The sequence below is a fragment of the Haliotis asinina genome, chromosome 1 (assembly GCF_037392515.1).
Source record: "Haliotis asinina isolate JCU_RB_2024 chromosome 1, JCU_Hal_asi_v2, whole genome shotgun sequence".
In the NCBI taxonomy this organism is placed as follows: Eukaryota; Metazoa; Mollusca; class Gastropoda; order Lepetellida; family Haliotidae; genus Haliotis; species Haliotis asinina.
The window spans coordinates 105,763,520-105,783,588 of NC_090280.1; the positions used below are offsets into that span (position 1 = coordinate 105,763,520).

Below are 20,069 nucleotides of genomic sequence, written 5' to 3' on the forward strand. Positions count from 1 at the left end.
GGAGATGCTCCTGAAGGAGTTGTGACAGTTCTTAAAAACACTCTGGGGTCAGCGCCATCAAAATCAACGTCGTATTGTTGTGCAACCAGGAACAGTCATCTACACTTTTATGCTCAAACAGTACCAATGAAATCATCTATGCTCCTATGCTAAATCAAACAGTACCGATGAGATTTCCTTTTTCTTCGGCCAACGTCTTTCTTTGTTAATTGAAATATACTGGACAATGTAAGTTGTGATATTGGTATTTTTATGGTTGTGTCACCGAATATATAAATACTTTTTCATACTTTCAAAATTTTCATATATTCCTAATTATTTTTTCCTGTATATGTACGGCTGAGATTCTCCAATTACTAGCCCCAGGGATTTTTTTAACTGATAAAATTCTCTATGTGCCAGCTCTACGTATCTTTTATTGACTCAAACTTGCACGGATGGAATTTTCTCGTTTTTAGCTGTACGTTTTTATGCTGAATCAAAATGATACTGGTGAGATTCTTCTAGCTCTGTGCTGTTATGTTAAATCAAACCATTTCGAATGATATTCTCTATCTAAAGCTCTATGCTATTATGTTGAATTATTAAACTAATTGATCCAATTAATGATCAAATAATTATGTTGAAATTTCAGCGATTCTGTTTTAGTAGCATCGGGAATTAATATCTTTTCAATCGAAACTGTGCCGGGCGGAATATCCTCAGTGTTTTTCGACTACCCATACTTCATGATCACTGCGCTGGATTTCAATGTAAACTGTGAGTAAAATTTTATGCATATAAACCGAACCAGAAAAAACACATCACGCCCACAGAAATCGATAAGTCGGTGAATCCTATTGATTGTGCCTATCCAAAAAACATTGATTTACTTCACTTGAGACAGTCTATCGACATGTTGCTAAGGTCAAACATTCAATTTAACTCAGAATAGGACAAGCAGACATGGACTAGCGGATAGATGGAAGTGTTCCTCTCTGAATTATTGTTAGTGGTAAGTACAGCTCTCTGTGAGTACATCTAGCCCTACCATCACGCCTGCACTTAACTGGCTTCTCTGTTACAACATCTAGCCCTACCATAGGCTTCTCTGTTACTACATTCAGCCCTACCTTTAACCTCTCCGTGAGAACATCCAGCCCTACCATTGGCTTCTCTGTTACTACATCTAGCCCTACCATCACAGCTTCATTTAGCTAGCTTCTCTGTAACTACATCCAGCCCTACCATTGGCTTCTCTGTTAGTACATCCAGCCCTACCATTGGCTTCTCTGTTACTACATCCAGCCCTACCATTGGCCTCTCCGTGAGAACATCCAGCCCAACCATTGGCTTCTCTGTTATTACATCCAGCCCTACCATTGGCTTCTCTGTTACTACATCTAGCCCTACCATCACAGCTTCATTTAGCTAGCTTCTCTGTAACTACATCCAGCACTACCATTGGCTTCTCTGTTAGTACATCCAGCCCTACCATTGGCTTCTCTGTTACTACATCCAGCCCTACCATTGGCCTCTCCGTGAGAACATCCAGCCCTACCACTGGGTTCTCTGTTACTACATCCAGCCCTACCATCACACCTCTTCACTTAGGTAGCTTCTCTGTTAGTACATCTAGCCCTACCATTGGCTTCTTTGTTACTACATCTAGCCCTACCATTGGCCTCTCCGCGAGAACATCCAGCCCTACCACTGACCTCTCTATAAGAATATCCAGCCCTACCACTGGCGTCTCTGTGAGAACATCCAGCCCTACCACTGGCTTCTCTGTTACTACATCTAGCCCTACCATCACACCTGCACTTAGCTGGCTTCTCTGTTACTACATCCAGCACTACCATTGGCTTCTCTGTTACTACATCCAGCCCTACCATTGGCTTCTCCGTGAGAACGTCCAGCCCTACCACTGTCTTCTTTGTTACTACATCTAGCCCTACCATCACACCTGCACTTAGCTGGCTTCTCTGTTACTACATCCAGCACTACCATTGGCTTCTCTGTTACTACATCCAGCCCTACCATTGGCTTCTCCGTGAGAACATCCAGCCCTACCACTGTCTTCTTTGTTACTACATCTAGCCCTACCATCACACCTGCACTTAGTTTGCTTCTCTGTTACTACATCTAGCCCTACCATTGGCCTCTCCGTGAGAACATCTAGCCCTACCATTGACCTCTCCGTGAGAACATCTAGCCCTACCATTGGCCTCTCCGTGAGAACATCCAGCCCTACCATTGGCTTCTCTGTTACTACATCTAGCCCTATCACCACACCTGCACTTAGCTGGCTTCTCTGTTACTACATCTAGCCCTACCATTGGCCTCTTCGCGAGAACATCCAGCCCTACCACTGACCTCTCTAATAAGAACATCCAGCCCTACCATTGGCCTCTCCGTAAGAACATCCAGCCCTACCATTGGCTTCTCTGTTACTACATCTAGCCCTATCACCACACCTGCACTTAGCTGGCTTCTCTGTTAGATCATTTAGTCCTACCATTGGTATCTCTCTTACTACCTCCAATCCAACTTTACCATTGGCTTCTCCATGAGAACGTCCAGCCCTACCACTGGCTTCTCTGTTACTACATCTAGCCCTACCATCACACCTGCACTTAGCTGGTTTCTCTGTTACTACATCTAGCCCTACCATTGGCCTCTCTGTTAGTACATCCAGCCCTACCATTGGCTTCTCCGTGAGAACGTCCAGCCCTACCACTGGCTTCTCTGTTACTACATCTAGCCCTACCGTCACACCTGCACTTAGCTGGCCTCTCTGTTAGTACATCCAGCCCTACCATTGGCTTCTGTGTTACTACATCTAGCCCTACCATTGCCTTCTCCGTGAGAACGTCCAGCCCTACCATTGGCTTCACCTGCAGTTAGCTGGCGTCTCTGTCAGTACATCTAGCCCTACCATTGGCTTCTCTGTTACTACATTCAGCCCTACTATTGGATTTTCCGTGAGTACATCTAGCCCTACCATTGGCTTCTCTGTTACTACATCTAGCCCTACCATTGGCCTCTCCGCGAGAACATCCAGCCCTACCATCACATCATCACTTTGCTGGCGTCTCTGTGGTAATCTTCTTATGTCCACCTTGATGGCGGTATCTTTGTACGTTCATCCTCTCTTGTGTAAACATGTCACGTGATCTACATAACATAAAACACAAACATTACTGATAACAAATTCTTTTAAATCTTTGAAGGGTATTTAGAAGTGAAAGCATAAGAAAAGCCAGATTTATGTACAGGATGTCGTTCACCAAATGAAGGAGCAAGCATACGCTCCAAAACGTTACAATAAAGAAGTTGACATCTATAAATATGGCTTTTCTAAGAACTTCTTTTATTCATGAGTGCGACATTTCCATGCAGATTCTCGTATGTATATATACCACAAACAAAAAGTATGAGAACACCCTATACTATAATTTGATACCCATATATAAACTTAAACGTGTAGATTTATACTCTAAGGTAAATGCAACCTTCTGTGTTCTTTTTTGGCACTTAAAAGGCGATGTTGGAACATGCAGTAAAGCAACTGATTCGTTGATTTTGAATGACATGAAATATTGTCAAACACGTCGGCGAAAAAGAGGAAATGTAACAAATGTACTGGAAACAACTGAGGAAACATAGTTGACATGACTGACTAGGCAGTAAGCTGGTGAAGCCAGAGAGTTTGACAAAGGAGAGGCGTGGAAGTCAATGGTGCACAAGTAATAAGATACTTCTGCAGTCGAATGTATGCAGTAGATTTGGCCTGGTGGAAGAGAGCATGATAAGCGGAAGGAATGAAGTAATTTTGTCTCGATGGATGGCATCCAAGTAAACTTGGCCTTCGTGTTTATCATCACACTCCTCTACTGAGTCAAACAAACCATAGTAGGAGGTCGCCTCAGGTAACCTTTGAGATTGATCATTCAGAACACAGCTTCGGGCCATGTTGGAACATTAAATCGCAAAAGTGGACCTTCACACGTACATTTGGAACCTTTAACTTGAAACAGTTTGTTCCCGAATTATTCCGAATGCTATTTTTGGTACGACCGTTTTCGGGTGATGCACATTGAGCACACTACAACACTGTCAAAAGTAAATTAACAGTCGTAGAAAATAGCGTTTTTGTCAACTTTCAAGGATGTCATCTTGTAACCATGCCAGCAGAAAGCACCAAGCGTATATGCTGTAGGTCAATGTTTTGTTTTTTTATGCGGATTTTCTTTTGCTGAGGGATCAGTATCAGTGACTGGGGAATTCTGTTAGTCCCACAAACCCCAAACAGTAGCCACTGGCTAGGACCGTTCAGCCGTGTCGCGTTTGACTAAACAGTCACTGGTCTCTCAAAGGTTACCTGACGCGACCTCCTACTCGGGTTTGTTAGACTCAGTGTAGGATTGTAACGAATCATACTGAGACTAAATTTGCCTAGAATGAGTTGATGGAGGAGTTTTGGCGCTTGATTTGGAAGGTTGCTCTATATTGTACTTCCCAACTTCAAAAATCTCACTCAAAGAAATAGCATCACATAGTTTTTCAAGCTATTAAACTTTATTTAATCAATGCCAGTTAGCTCAGGAAAGCTGAGATCTGTGCCTGGAAACATTGCATGTATAACTGTATGACATATATCAAATGTTTGAAAAGTAATACTGTTTTGCAGACACGAAACTGTATTTTGGTGACGATAGAGGAAGAGTTGTCGTGAAGAACATGGCGGCTGGATGCTACAAGCTACTCATCGAGGATCAAGGCAGACCCATCTCCGATTTGAAGGTGGATCCATGCACTGGCGATGTAGCCATAGTGTACAAAGAGGAGGGGTAAATCATGTTCTTGCTTTGATTGCCTCCAAGTCGTATGCTAGATGTAGTCATGGTATACAAGATTGAAGGATGAATGGGACCAATAAATACGCCACAAACGGGGTAAGAGGAAAAGGTTGGTGTACCATCAAAATCCTTTCTTTGAGATTGACCATAGTTCCTAATGCACTGAAGGAAAAATGCTGTTACAGTCGTGAAGGGATGACACAAATTTGAGAAACCCTTCACCAGAAATGTAATGATACTGTTGCAGCGGCAAAGGGATGACACAAATTTGAGAAACCCTTCACCAGAAATGTAATGATAGTGTTGCAGCGGCAAAGGGATGACACAAACGTGACAGGATCAGACTAACTCTAACCCTAACTCTAATCCTAACCCCGAATATAACTGGCAATCGTATTGTCAATTGAGAAATCATTTCTAAATCCGCGTCTTCAGTAGAGCATCTCCTGTTATAGGGGGGTTTCTATATTGAACGTCATGGGGAGAATATTAAATCAGTCTTAGGGCGCTGGGATAGAAATGAACGACTTAATATCCGAAGCTCAAAATGGCTTCTCAATAGTAGAGTAAATTTATACTCTATCATCGACAATATATTCACTCTAGAAGCATTGATCTCTAAATATTTGTGTCAACCACACGTTTTACTGTGTATGTATTTACTTTAACAATCCCTCTGACTATGCAGACAGAAAGAAGTTATTACCTAAATTACCACTAAAGGATTGTCATAAGAAAATGGTCAATTTGCTAAAACATATACATTCTTCAGTTAAATCTGTTAAATCTGTAACTTTATCACATCAGCAGATGTGTTTTAGTCCTATACTTTTCATATTTAATATTTGATAGCAAAGGTTCATCAGTTTTTGGTCTGAAATATGGGGGACAAGATACTTTAAAGTTATCGAGTTATCGAAAAAGTCCACACTCAGTATTTAAAACGTTTCTTGCAGGTTGGCAAATTCGCATCCAATAAGGCAATGCTTGATGATACAGGGCGCCACACGATGTATGTTTCAACACAGATAAGGGGTATAAGATACTGGATAAAACATATGAATTGTTCTAGATATCCAGACCAATGCTATATAATGTTAAACAATTAGATGATGCTGGAAAGCAAAACCGAGTGTCAAATTTCAGAAATTTACTCTTTTACCCAGGTTTTACCCAGGTTTGGTTATTACAGAATGTGGGTAATTCTATCGTTTACACCTTTATTAAAAAAAACCAAAACCAAAACAAAACAAAACAACCCCCCCAAAAAAAACCCCCCAAAAAAACCAAAAAAAAACAAAAAAAACAAAACAAACAAACAAAAAAACCCAAAAAACAACAAAACCCAAAACCCAAAACAAAAACAAAACAAAAGAAAAAAATAAAACGGTTGAAAAATGTTTGTTTACCGAAATTATAACATCTTCGCACAGTATAAGTAATTATAGTATCAATAAGTCCTTGTTGGAGTTGAAAACTATATAATGTGTCTCTCTGATAAGTCTGTGCTAAGAGTCTCATGTAAAAGTATATAGTCTAGAATTCAGAGTCTCATATTGCAAACTATATTTTCTACAGGGTCATTATATAGACAAGAAATATTAACGGCCCAAGCACAGATCTTTGGGGGACACCAGCTAATACAGATCTATTCGTATACTTGGAATTGTAACCGTTTATAACTACTTTCGGAACTCTTTCAAGATTCAAGATTCAAGATTCAAGATTTTATTGCAGTATTATAGGCCTCCAGCCCAGAGTACATGTGATTCACACATAAGCATTTTTTCAAAAATACATATCCATCAATAAATAGTCAAGTCGAACATTATCAATAATATATACAATGATAGCGAGTGAAGTGCTCATAGTATATGGTTACGCCATCAAGTAATACAGATCAAACCATATTGGCAGTGCAGTATACAGTGATCATAGAAATTGTGATGATAGTGAATGAAGCGCCCATAAACTCCCTTTAAATAATTTTGTCTTTACACACTGCAATAAGCTTGTCTTTTCAGGAGACATTTCATAATATACAAAAATAACTGTTCACACACAGAGCTGTCTCTCATTACTTTCACAAAATTTGTGAAGATTACTACTTATTCTAATGCTTGGCAAAAACTTATTTATTTATGTAAGTAACATAGAATTATAAGGTGAGCTTCATCCTCAACAACATTAAGCATTTTTTCCAAAAATACATATCCATCATTAAACATTCAAGTCAAACATTAACAATAATATATACAATGAAAGCGAGTGGAGTGCTCCTAGTATATGGTTATAGCATCAAGTAATACAGATCAAACCATATTGGCAGTACAGTTTACAGTGATCATTGAGATCTGATGATAGTAAATGAAGCGCTCATAAATTCCCTTTAAATAATTTTGTCTTTACACACTGAGATAGGCTTGTCTTTTCAGGAGACATTTCATGATGTACAAGGATAAATGTTCACACACAGAGCTATCTTTCATTAGTTTTACAAATTTGTCAACATTGCAAAGGCTACTTGTGCTAATGCTTGGCAAAAACTTATTTCTCAAATTATTATACAAGTGACATGAAGTTATAAAGTGAACTTCGTCCTCAACGACCATAACATTCAGATTATCATAACAATATTTACAAACTCTCTCTTCTCTCGAAATTCCTCCCCATCGCCCTGTCTCAACTGCTAGTTTGTGATTACCACATCTAAATCTGCTAAGAGCAATTCGTAAACTTCTACTTTTAATATCATACAAATACCTTTCAGGTTCTAACAGCGATTTAATGAGGGAATAATTTGTGAGTTTACTGGTTTCACTCACAGACAGTGCCCATATTTGCCTCCAACAATCCTGCAGCCTTTCTTTGACATTTCTAAGGAAAAGATAGGAATCTCCAACACCTTGCTCCAACCATACAACTCCAAAACCTAACATATTCAATAGATGTTTAATTCTTGAGGCCCATGTGGGTCTTCCAGCCTCATCCAACTGATGCAACATCAAGTAACAAGCCTTAGGATATCTGTTGCTGGGCATATACAAGATCTTAAGCCAGTATTTAATGTAGTTGAACATAGTGGTGACATGTAATGGATACCTTCCCAGCTCCCCATACAAGGCTGCTGCTGGAGTGTTAGAGTTAACATAGAGAAGTTTCCTGAGAAACTTACATTGAACATTTTCTATCGCCTTTACGCTTTCAAAACCCCAGACACTTGAGGCATAGCACAAGATTGGAGAAACCATCCTGTCAAATAAAAACAGAGATTCTTTAATGTTAATCCTTGCCCTTTTTAAAAAGCCAAACAAGACGTAAAGTGCCTTTTCTCCTTGTTGTGCTAGGGTATTCCTTGCTAAGCCCCATGAGAGTTTAGGGGTAAAGAACACACCAAGACACTTATAAGCTGACACTGTTTCTAATGGCGAACCATTATAGTACCACTGTTCCTTTGTTGTCACTACACCACCCCTTCTAAACACCATAACCTTGGTCTTATGCAAGTTTACCTTCATCCCATATTGACTACAAAATCTACTTAGGGTGTCTATTTGATGCTGCAGTCTTCTAACGGAGTGTCCAACACTGGCAATGTCATCTGCAAACATTAACAAAGAGATGTTATCTGCCTGCTCATTTACAAATATACCCGTGCAGTCATCAAGTCTATCAGTATCTACTAGCTCATTCATAAAAAGAGTGAATAAAAGGGGACTAATCATACATCCCTGCCTGGTGCCCACCGTGCAATCAAAGTACTCAGACAGTGAAAACTTATTAACGACCACACATGACTTAAGCTGGCTGTACATAGATGAGATAACTGTGAAAAATTTACCTTTCACACCTCGCTGTAGTAAAACATATTTCATGAGGTGATGCTGAACGCTATCGAAAGCCTTTGAAAAGTCTATGAATAAACAATAGCAGCGTCCTCTTGACTTAGACAAATATTTCTGAATGAGTGATTGCAGAATAAATATATTGTCAACAGTGCTATAACCATGTCTGTAGCCAGCTTGTTCCTCGTACAGCTTCGCTTCATTTTCACACCAGTTAACAAGTCTGTTATTCAATATTTTGGTAAAGGCTTTTCCTATAACCGACAACAAGGAGATTCCCCTATAATTATTCGGTTCTGCTTTTTCTCCCTTCTTATGGATAGGGAATATTATTGCTTCTGCCCATTGTGATGGGTACACACCGACATCTAGTATCTTATTAAACAACATGTGGATATATGGCATAAGTACATGACAAACAGCTTTCAAATGTTCATTCAAAATTCCATCGGGACCCGGGGCCTTTCCATTTGGCAGATTATAAATCACTGAACAGATTTCCTCAACAGTCACAGTTTTGTCTCGAACACTTTCAGTATTAGCACTAAAGTCTGAGTGCTCCTCATCATGCTCATAATCACTGACAAATTTATGTACATAATCACTAAAGTCTGTGTCAGTTTCAAAATTATTGCTGTTGAGTAAAGCTGAAAAATGTTCATACCACTCATCAGGTGTGATTGATTCACTGCCCGACTTTCCTTGTCTGTTATAACGTTTAATGTATTTCCACAACTCCTGTGTAGTCACACCTCCCTTCCTAAACACTTCCATCACATCCGCTTTGTCCACATTGTTATATCTATCCTTCTTTCCTTTGCATGCATTCTTAAACATGTTTCTAGAAAGTGTATAATTATCTAAATCAATGTCAGAACCAGATATTCTAAACTTGTCTAAACACTTATTTTTCTCACTTTTGAGAATCTCACATTCCTGATCCCACCATGGGGGCTGTCTAAGTGACTTTCTCTCGCCCCTTGTGCCTGGTTTCATACCACATGTAATAGCGCACTCACAGATAACACTGCACAAATTATTAACAGCAGCATCAGTGTCATTATTTTCGAGATTATTCACAAATGCCTCATGCACGTTACTTAATTCACTACCAATGGAGTCAATGTAGGACTGGCTCAAGTGAGGTTTCCAGGTGAGTCTGTTCCATGATCTGAGTTGTTGACCAGTGCTGTATGAAGACACCTGTGAGGCTATGGTGAGAGTACATGTTAGTGGCAGGTGATCAGACTCTGCAATAGCCAGTATGTTGAAATCAGACACATTGTTGTACAGACTGGTAGAGGCTAAGACATAGTCTATCACACTCTTGCCAGTGTGTGAAATAAAAGTGAAGTTACCACACTTGTCTCCTCCTGATCTACCGTTGAGCATGTGAAGACCCATAACCCGGCACAGGGAGAGGAGTGACCTACCAAAAGAGTTCACCTCATTGTCCTTCGATACCCTCGATACCTTCGATACCCTCGATACCTTCGATACCCTCGATACCCTCGGAACTCTTTCATGAAGCTATCAAACCAATCAAGTAATCAAACATTTATTCCAGGTGTTTATAATTTGTATAGAAGTCTCTTATCCCACGATTTATCAAAGGCCTTGCTTGCATCACAGAAGACAGCTGTTACTTCTTTACCTTTATCGATGGCATTTGAAATGAAGTTATACACATAGATCTAATAATTGATAAATTGTTAAATTACCAGAAATACCATCATAATCGATGGCATTTGAAATGAAGTTATACACATAGATCTAATAATTGATAAATTGTTAAATTACCAGAAACACCATCATAATTTATTATAATACCATTGTCTTTTTAAGAAAATAAGACGCATTTAAAAGTATATTCTAGATAAACATGTGACAGAAAATGGTCTGCTACTGCTACATTCATTAACTCTGTCCTCCTAATGAATGAGTATTACGGAAGCTTAAGTGACGGGTAAGACAGCACTTTGGCTGTAAGCGTAGGAATTTATTGCCAATACTACCAAGGCCGGTCACTTTGCGAACATTCAGAGAAAGAAGTATTTTGCTAAAAAGTTCAGTGTTTTCCATGTCAGAGGGTAAATTACGTCTCTTATCAACTCTGTGTTTACGGATATGCTTTTTGTTGTCTACGTGTATTGGAAATTCATCCGTGGTTTGTCCCCATTTCTAACCGTAGTGATCTAGTTTTTGGAATAAACCCATCACATACACTCACAAGGATGTCCGTAAAATCACCAACAAGTGAATCCAAATCATCAGTAGTCGAATATATATAACACGAATACATAGACTTTAAACAATGAAATTATAGTTATAAGTTTGGAATATAATAATTACACTATAATTGTATAATTGATAAGATATACATAACATCAGGCATTAGCGCTTCATCCTGGATATTTACAACTGACATGACGTCTCACATTAGGGATCAGTCAGAAAAATATGAAGTTGATGATTCGGTATATTGTAGATATGAAATCACAACGATTAATCATTCACACACGGCCTTACGTACTATGCCAGTACTTCAGTTTAGTAAGTGATGTGCGAGAGAATGTTTATATTACGCAGTCGCCATTTATTAATGACCCAAGAAAATATGTTATCACTATATATATGATATGCACACGCACGCAAGCACATACATACATACAAACCACTGGCAGTAATTATATATATGTAGACAGAATATATATAGACAGGGTGCTTACCTGTGCAATATCAAGATTATAACATCAAAAAATGTTATGCACGTCCGACATAGACGGATGGTGACATGAAAGTATGACACGTCGCAAGCTTGGAACGCACGTGTTTTGGCGGGTAGTCAAATACGGGTGGCACGAAAACTTTCTACATATGGACAGTGGAGAAGCAGCCTTCTGGTGAAATAAAAAGGTAAAAAGAAGGCTGTCGGCGACGTAACTGAAACAAAAAATGGGGTGTATTCATGGTTATCACCTGGATGGATTCATAAACAAACATAAAGTCCAACAAACTGTTGAAGGACGAAAGCAAAACAATAAATGAGAAAGTTAAATATACACATATAAAGTACTCCATCATCCGTGGGACCTATACATTGTAATAGGTATATAAGTGATGTAAAACTATCGATTTTCCCTGTAAGTGAGAGTAAATGCAGTAGATGTTATTTCGCATCAGTAAATTAAACAGTGGCCTCACACATGAGTCTGAAATGGAGCAGGGCAGCACATGTGTAAAGTTTTCCCTTGTCATCGCCAGGGCGTCTTAGAGCACGACAGTTTTAAACTTCTCTGGAATAGGCCAATATACAGCCTCAGAAAAATTCCTGCCAACAAACCTGATCTTGTCCTTTTTGATAAAGCCAATGAAATTATTTATATCAGTGAATTTTCTGTCCCTTTTGACAGCAATGTGATCGGCAAGATTCAGGAAAAGCATGATAAATATGCGGATCTCGCTTTTGAAATGAACTCTTGGCGCAGGTCAGAAGAGTGCCTGGATTCTCCACCGGGAGCACAGCCCTCTTGACAATTTGCAGAAGGCTGCAGTGTTGAGGAGCCTCCATATTCCCCGGAAAGTCCTTGGTGGGTTCGACTAGGCAGTGTTTTCTGGGAGAAGTCCCATTCGCTGTCTGGGCTGCGTGTAGAGGGGCGAGGGCCCTGAGCTGATGACGAGCCTTACCGGCCTGACTGTGCCAGGATCACCCGAACCCTCTCTGCTTCATTTCTATCTTAACCTGTAAAAATAATGATAATGCATTTGTAAAGAGCCTAATGCCCACCTTACAGATGCTAAGTGGCGCTAGTTCAGTGATAAAACTGTAACATATATACATTAAACAAAAAATGATTATCTACTGGTACACAGAACGAAATAGGTAAGTCTCAAGCTGTGAATTAAAGGCGTCTTTAGTGGGTGTATGTTTTGGAAGCGAATTCCACACTTGTGGGTTGACGAAAGAGAAGGCGTGTTCGAAAAGTCCATTCAGTGATTTTGGTTGAATCAAGACAGCGTCACCGGAGGATCTGAGATTCCGCTGAGGTGAGCATGGAGAGATAAGTTCTTTGAGATAGGGTTGAAAGTTTGTAATGTAGAGACAGTCGTGAGTGAGGGCGTGGAGTTTGAAATTGATGCTTTCAGAGATGGGAAGCCATTGAAGTAATTGAAGCACAGGAGAGATATGCTCATAGCAGGAACAACGGGAGATACTCCGGTTGCATCGCGCCGCTGACTACTGAAGTCATTGAAGTTTCTGAATTGATTTGGATGAGATGTTGACGTACTGTGAGTTGGAATAGTCAGGTTTTGAAGTTACTACTCAAAGCATCAACGGTTTGAATGTTAAGATAGTGGCATACTCTACCTATGCTGAAAGTGCTGTTGTTGCAAGCGTTGCTGACAGAGACAACATTGGCGTCCATGTACATGGTGGAATCAAGAATTACTCCCAGAGTGCGTGCACTGTGAGAGGGCAAATCCTCAGCATCACTAATATGAAGACACATGGAGTCAGATTCTAGCTTTCGGAACTGGCGTTCGGGTCCTATTAGATGAAATTTTTCTTTGTCATTATTTGACATGGGGAAGTTAGATACCATTTACATTCGAATGTCCTGAACGCACTGTTCCAGGTTTGAGATGTTGCATAGCATTTCAAATGATTTGAAACTGACATAGAGTTGAATGTCATCTGCATAGAGGCGGAAATCCAGAAAAAAGTTTTCGAATTATGTCCCCAACAGGTAAGACGTAAATTGTGAAAAGAAACGGTTCCAAAACTGAACCTTGTGACACATCAAACAACAGAGTTGATTTTTGAGAGTAGGCATCGTGAATTGTAATCGACTGGGTCCGGTCAGAGGGATAGGAGTGCGTCCACATGAGGCCGGTGCCAGTGATGCCGATAAGAGTCTGTGAAGTAGTCTTGTGGTCAGTAGTGTCAAAGGCACTTGATAAAACAAGAAGAGCCAGAGCTGTGACTTTTTGTTAACCCATATTTACCATAATGTCATTGTTAACTCCAACAAGGGCTGTTTCTGTGCTATGGGATGGTTTGTATGCTGACTGGAAGGACTCTCAGAGCTGATTAATCTCCAAGTGGTGTTGGAGATACGACTTTCTCTAGACATTTAGGAACGACAAGTTTGACACTGGTCGAAAGGTTTTAACTTGGTTGGGATCAGATCCATTTTTTCCGAGTATAGGCGTGACTATACTATGTTTGAACATAAGGAGAACATGACTGAGGGAGAGCAACGTGTTAAATATATATTCCACAATGCCGAAGCCGTGTGAACAATCAGAGACTTGAACAACCAGGTGGGAACAGCAAGAGCCGACGATTTGGAATCAGCACTCTTTATGACTTTCAAAACGTTGTCGACGTCCTCGTCAACACCTGAACTGCAACAATTGTGATTAAAAAGTAGGTTCCGTATCCTGTGTATCTTGTCTTGTCTAAATTACTTCCGAGTGTTGTGGAATTATCGTTTTTAGGAAACTTGGGTTCTGCATTACCTTTAAGCAATTGATTTAGTAGTTCGAAGAGTCTTTGCTGTTGCTTCTGTTAGTTTCGATGATTTTAGACACAGAGTTTTTCTTTGTACTTCTTAGGTGATACCTGACATTGTTACTTGTCACCTTGAGCATCTTTCGAGTCTTTCGGTAGGTAAAGGTTTACTGGACTGACCCAGGTTTGCCCAGAGCAATTGATGCATCAATTAAGAAATGGTCTGAGATTTGATGATGAAATACATACTTTACTGAAGTGAAGTCATCAGTGTGTCTGGTAATTACCTGATCTAATGTATGTCCGCTATGATTAAGAGAGATACCTGACATGCATCCACATGAATATTGAAGTCTTCCACAATAAGGAGATGACCATGTGCAACAGCTGTTGTTTCAAGAAGCTCAGATTTTTCAGTTATGAGCATGTCATTAGTGAGTTTGTTTTCCTTTGAGGGTGGTGGTCTGTAGGAAGCAAGTAATCTGATCACTTCACCTTTGATGTTGACAGACGTGTCCGTGGTCACTTGTAGTGTTTACCACAACCCCGACCTGTTTGTCGATTGTCTGTAATGATATCATAACCATAATTAGTTCAGATATTACAACCTTCTAATGTGATAATAACCATGTCTCTGTTTAACCAAGAACAATGCTGTTACAAATGATAACAAAGGGAGGTAATTCCCGCTTGTTTAGCTACTCAACTGTCACAAACTGTCACTTCACTAAGTGGAATTTCAAGTTTTGAAAACTAACAACAGGTCCATGTTGGTGATCACCAGTGAAGGTAACAAGATCCAAGTCCCCCTTTTGGCACACTTTGAATGCTATTATGCAGGTCAGTGAAACAAATGTGTACAGAACTATTCAAGAGCAGTTTTAAATGCTGCCAGTGGCGCAAGGGCAGATACCTCTAGTCTCTCTAGTCTCAGGTCCCTGTTCGGGGGTGTCTAAAACAAGTTAAACACATGTGTACCTTGGATTGTGCTTATGTCAGTAGAATGGTATGATGTCTATCTAGATACTACTTTACAGTGTCTTAAAGCCTAATATTTGAAGCAAACACGTTGCTCTAAGTCAAACTCTTTTTTTCTACATTGGGTATCATGTGCCGTGGGTCCGGCTTCATCAGGGTCAGCAACTTGAACATTACATAACTACAGCAGGACACTCTTTGCAAACACATTGTGTCATCTCACTGTACATTTGGGACGCTACTTCCTAATCAATGGGATCGCTGAGGTTTGTCTTACCTTATGGAAAAATATTGGAAGTGCTCTTAAACCTTATTCCCGACACCTGACACTGCCCTTTTTTGCAACTACGTAGACTAGATAGGGTGTGACCAAGGCATTTTGTAGCAATGCCAAACTCTGTGACCTTCAGCACTTTTGTCTCATTACTCAATAATAATAATAAACTACCATTTATTTTTACAGGCTTGTGGAGTTCGTAGACCCCCTGAATGGCACAGTTAAAAACATCGTAAACTTTGCGTCTGCAGACTGTCCATCTATCGCTTTCCTCAGAGACTTCACGAACTGAAGGTATCCTTCACTAAACACACCTACACATTTAGATTTCCGCACAGTTGGACAACACACCATTGTCGCTTCACAAACAGGATCAGGCATGTAAGATAGGTAGTGTGAAATACTGATATATACTAAACGTTCATTGACACACACTCATAAGCTGAAACCCTTAAATTCCTATAGATTTCAATACAGTATTATGTTGAATATTTACGGATTACAATCCATCATCATTTGCTATGTATACATATACTGAACCGCAAAAGAAGCGAAACTCTACCAAAATGTTTGCTAGATATGTTTCATCTTAATTTTACTTATTTTTTCACTTTTCGTATATTAGCTGGACCTGATTCGTAGCCAGTGTTAAAGAAAATTTTCAGGTTTCAGGTTCTAGATTTAATGCAAAACACATGTCATCAAATTGCAGATACTAAAGTAGTGATGGGACGAGGTTATTGCGCGTATTTCATGAAAATAACGATGCACGTGCATCCAGAGGTGTCATCGCTATAAGACGAGCCACCGAACATGCACCAAATCATTCATTGTTCGATGGTAGCGACAGAGCTCTAGGAAGCCTGAATGCTGGCCAGACTGCAAGACATGTTGCAAATAATTTTTTTGTTCATCTTCGAGCAATATACCGCCTACAGCAACGCGTAAAGCCCCGGGAAGCATGACCGACCGTCGTTGCAGTGGATACGTGCCTGTGACAACTTGGAGGCAAATCATCACCTGCAAAATCGTTTCTCTGCGGCAACGGAAACTGCACGGACAACCATTGGCGATCACCAGAGACCAATCAGCGCCGACACGCTGCAGAGGTGTTTGAGACAGAGAAACGTCAGATACCACAGGCCTTACCGAGTATCCGATCCTGACTGTTCGACATCGTCGATCTCGTCTCCAGCGGACCACACATCATCGGAATTGGCGTCACCGCAAGTGGCGGGCTGTAGTCTGACGACGACGGCCTGCTGATGGCAGCGTGAGAGTGTGGCGAGCGTTGTGCGGGTGATTGTGTCCTGGAAAGAGACTCGTGGAGAGGTCCGAGCATAATGGTGTGGGATGTTGTTGCTTACAATCACAAACTACTATGGTGTTCCAGAATATTGGTCCTGGTAGAGGAAATGGTGTAACATCTGCCCGCTACATTGATCAAGTGCTGAGACCCTTCGTCGGGCCACGTTTTGGTCGTCATGGAAACCACGTCTTCCAGCAGGACAACGTGCGTGTCTCTACTGCCAGAGCAACTAGAGACTTTCTCCATCAACACGGCATACAAACTCTTCAATGGCCTGCCCTCAGTCCATACTTAAACCCGGTAAAACACTTGTGGGACTAGATTCAGACGAGGCTCAATGATGGGCGACCAAAACTGACAAATGCATCTAACACTCTTTGGCGTATCTCCGAGACTGGGCGCATCTTCCTGTGGTCTTCACACAACGTCTCATCCATTTACATTTATTTACTTTTGGACATCAATTTTGAAATCTTTCCGACAATTATTATGCTATTTTCATGTGTTTAAATTACACTGATTACCAGTTTCAAAACGTGAGTGACGTGTTTTTGCAGTTCAGTGTACATACAAAAATAGACGCATATAGTTAGGAAATAAAAACCCTGTTGATGACAGTGTATATAAAATATAACACGTGGCTTAGATGAAGGTATGATGCAATTTACTCTTCTAAAATGAAATGTAGAGCGATATTTTTCTGATTTTGGACCAAAAAAGTAATTCTGGAATGACAACAGTGCATGTTGGTCAGTTTGAACAAGCCTATTTAAAAAGAGTGTGAGTAGGTCCAGTAGACCAGGTGCAGCCATTAACTTGTAACCCTGTCATTTAGGACCACCTCATATATGACACCGAAAATGGATCAGGCTGGTCTTGGAGTTGTGGAAAATGTGAGCACACATCCTCACACTTTCACCACAAAAAACTGGATGCACGAAAAGAAAAAGCGCTATGACGAAAGTTTTCATTCCATAACAGCTGCTGTCCTTCTCATACCAGCTTGTAAATGCCACTTACCCAAAGTTTGTATATGCGCCTTCTAGCATCATCTCTGCCGGATCTAGGTCGGTTATAGGTGGACCCTTGCCGCTCATAGCTGTGGAAATGATGCCTAAACGCAAGGCAGCGGCCTGTCTGAATTTGGTGACGTTGCTCCTCTACATGTCATTGATCCGAGGCACATGTTCTCGTGGTTACTTTCGCTCACACAAATACCCTTTCCTTTATATACGACTGGGGTTCGGATTACAGCACACATACACTCGGGCAAAAGAAACATGATGCCAAACTGTTTAAATTTGTGTTTGGACTTTGTGTTTTGAGTATTTATGGCCACAAACATCAAACGCAGCAAACCTGACTCTGTTAAACAGCGATGCATGTGTAAAGCAAGAACCCAGAAAAGTGAAGTTATTCAAGCTAGTTTTGTACACATGTGCACACGACACACGTGACAAATATTCGGTATAAAAGCAGGTGAAAATGAAAACGTGAAAAAGGGCAGTTGGTCCGATCCAGGTTGGCGCTACCCGCACCCTGGTCACAGGACTGCCGACAACAAACAGGACACAAAACAAGTCGATCAGTGGCAAACCTCAGGTCACGACTCCAGCTGTAGGTCAGTCCTTGCGTTGCGTACCCTGCAACTGATTCCTCACTGTGACATCATCAGCATCGTCTGCGCTGGGTCGTCGTATCAACCGAAGACTTCACCAGCACTGAATCCGAGTCTACAGACCCTGCCGTGGTATAGCACTGAGGCGCCTTTTCCGACGTCGACGTGTGAGATGGGTACGTATCGTTCAAGGTTGTCCGCGCAGAGTCTATTTACTGACGAGAGCAGATACCTCCTGAACTGACCTGACTGCATCGACGGCACATTTCTGCGTGCAGGCGGTTGAGACGTTTGGCCCAGTGAACTTTGAGAAAGGGATGGCACAGGATACCACCTCACGTGACCAGACGTCTGACCTCATTTGTTTGACACCGTGTTAGAGCCGGTATCGATGCCAGTGGTGATCTCACTCTACAGGTGTGTCGCGGTGTCACTGACATTGATTTCCCATGTCCTCAATTATTTGTCTTCCACCTGCCACAATGATTTTCTCTGTATCTTTTGTCAGCCTCAATAATGTGATATAGTTTCTATTGTCACTGAGTGTACATTTAGTGAGTGTGTGTTTTGCAAGTGACAGTTTTCTGGTATTTCCACCAAATATGCACTGTTGTCTATGTTTTGGCGATTATAATAATCCCATTTCACATCCCACTAACACCCGGAATCATTTTTTGCACAAATCGGAAGACTATTGCTCGGGCGAATACTTCACGTTTCTTTGTTTCAAGAGTATATTAAGGTACGGGCTACTGTTGTAATATACGCTGTAACAGCTGCTGACACTATAGTGGCGAACAATATTTACATGATACAAGGATTATCGCTTGTGTATTATATTTGTATTGTACTTTGTATTGTTTTTACATGCAGAAGATGATTCACAGACAGGACCACTGGCAAGCTTCGGGACATTTCTTCTTCCATACGTGTACATACACACACGTGAAGAGACACAAAGACGTAGACGCAGTCAAACTAACGCATGCACGCATGCGAACACATACAAACGCACAAACACATTCAAGAGCAATAAATGTTAAAAGCATATCCATATCATGTTCGTCTATCTTCATTTTGTTGGAATGTTCCAAACGAATCGGCTTGATCTCCACGACAGCTTTAGAGTACCTAACATGTACCTACCACACATGTATGTGATAGCAGTAGTTCCAGTCAGACATGCATGATAAAATGGTAGTTTCAGCAAGACATAAATTTATGGAATCAGTAGTTCCAGTCAGACAAACATGGTATAATAGTAGTTCAGCCAAACATACATGGTATAATAGTAGTTCCAGCCAGACATATATGGTATAATAGTAGTTCCAGCCAGACATAGATGGTATTAATAGTAATTCCATCCAGACACACATGGTATAATAGTAAATAAAGCTAGACATACATATATATGGTATAATAGTAGTTATAGCCAGACGTACATGGTATGATAATAAACAAAGCTAGACATATATGGTATAATAGTAGTTCCAGCCAGACATAGATGGTATTAATAGTAATTCCATCCAGACACACATGGTATAATAGTAAATAAAGCTAGACATACATATATATGGTATAATAGTAGTTATAGCCAGACGTACATGGTATGATAATAAACAAAGCTAGACATATATGGTATAATAGTAGTTCCAGCCAGACATAGATGGTATTAATAGTAATTCC

General features: G+C 40.5%; 1 protein-coding gene across 1 annotated transcript in view; it reads left to right on the forward strand.

The window, feature by feature from the left end:
• The window catches only part of LOC137257894 (uncharacterized), a 79,918-nt gene extending 60,485 nt beyond the window's left edge, over positions 1-19,433 (forward strand). Inside the window, exons 6-9 of the mRNA XM_067795396.1 lie at positions 635-759; positions 4,673-4,832; positions 15,643-15,750; positions 19,257-19,433. Of these exons, the coding sequence (XP_067651497.1) occupies positions 635-759; positions 4,673-4,832; positions 15,643-15,748 (391 nt within the window). The 3' untranslated portion in view covers positions 15,749-15,750; positions 19,257-19,433. The remainder of the gene's footprint in view (positions 1-634; positions 760-4,672; positions 4,833-15,642; positions 15,751-19,256) is intronic.
• Positions 19,434-20,069: the final 636 nt, after the last annotated feature.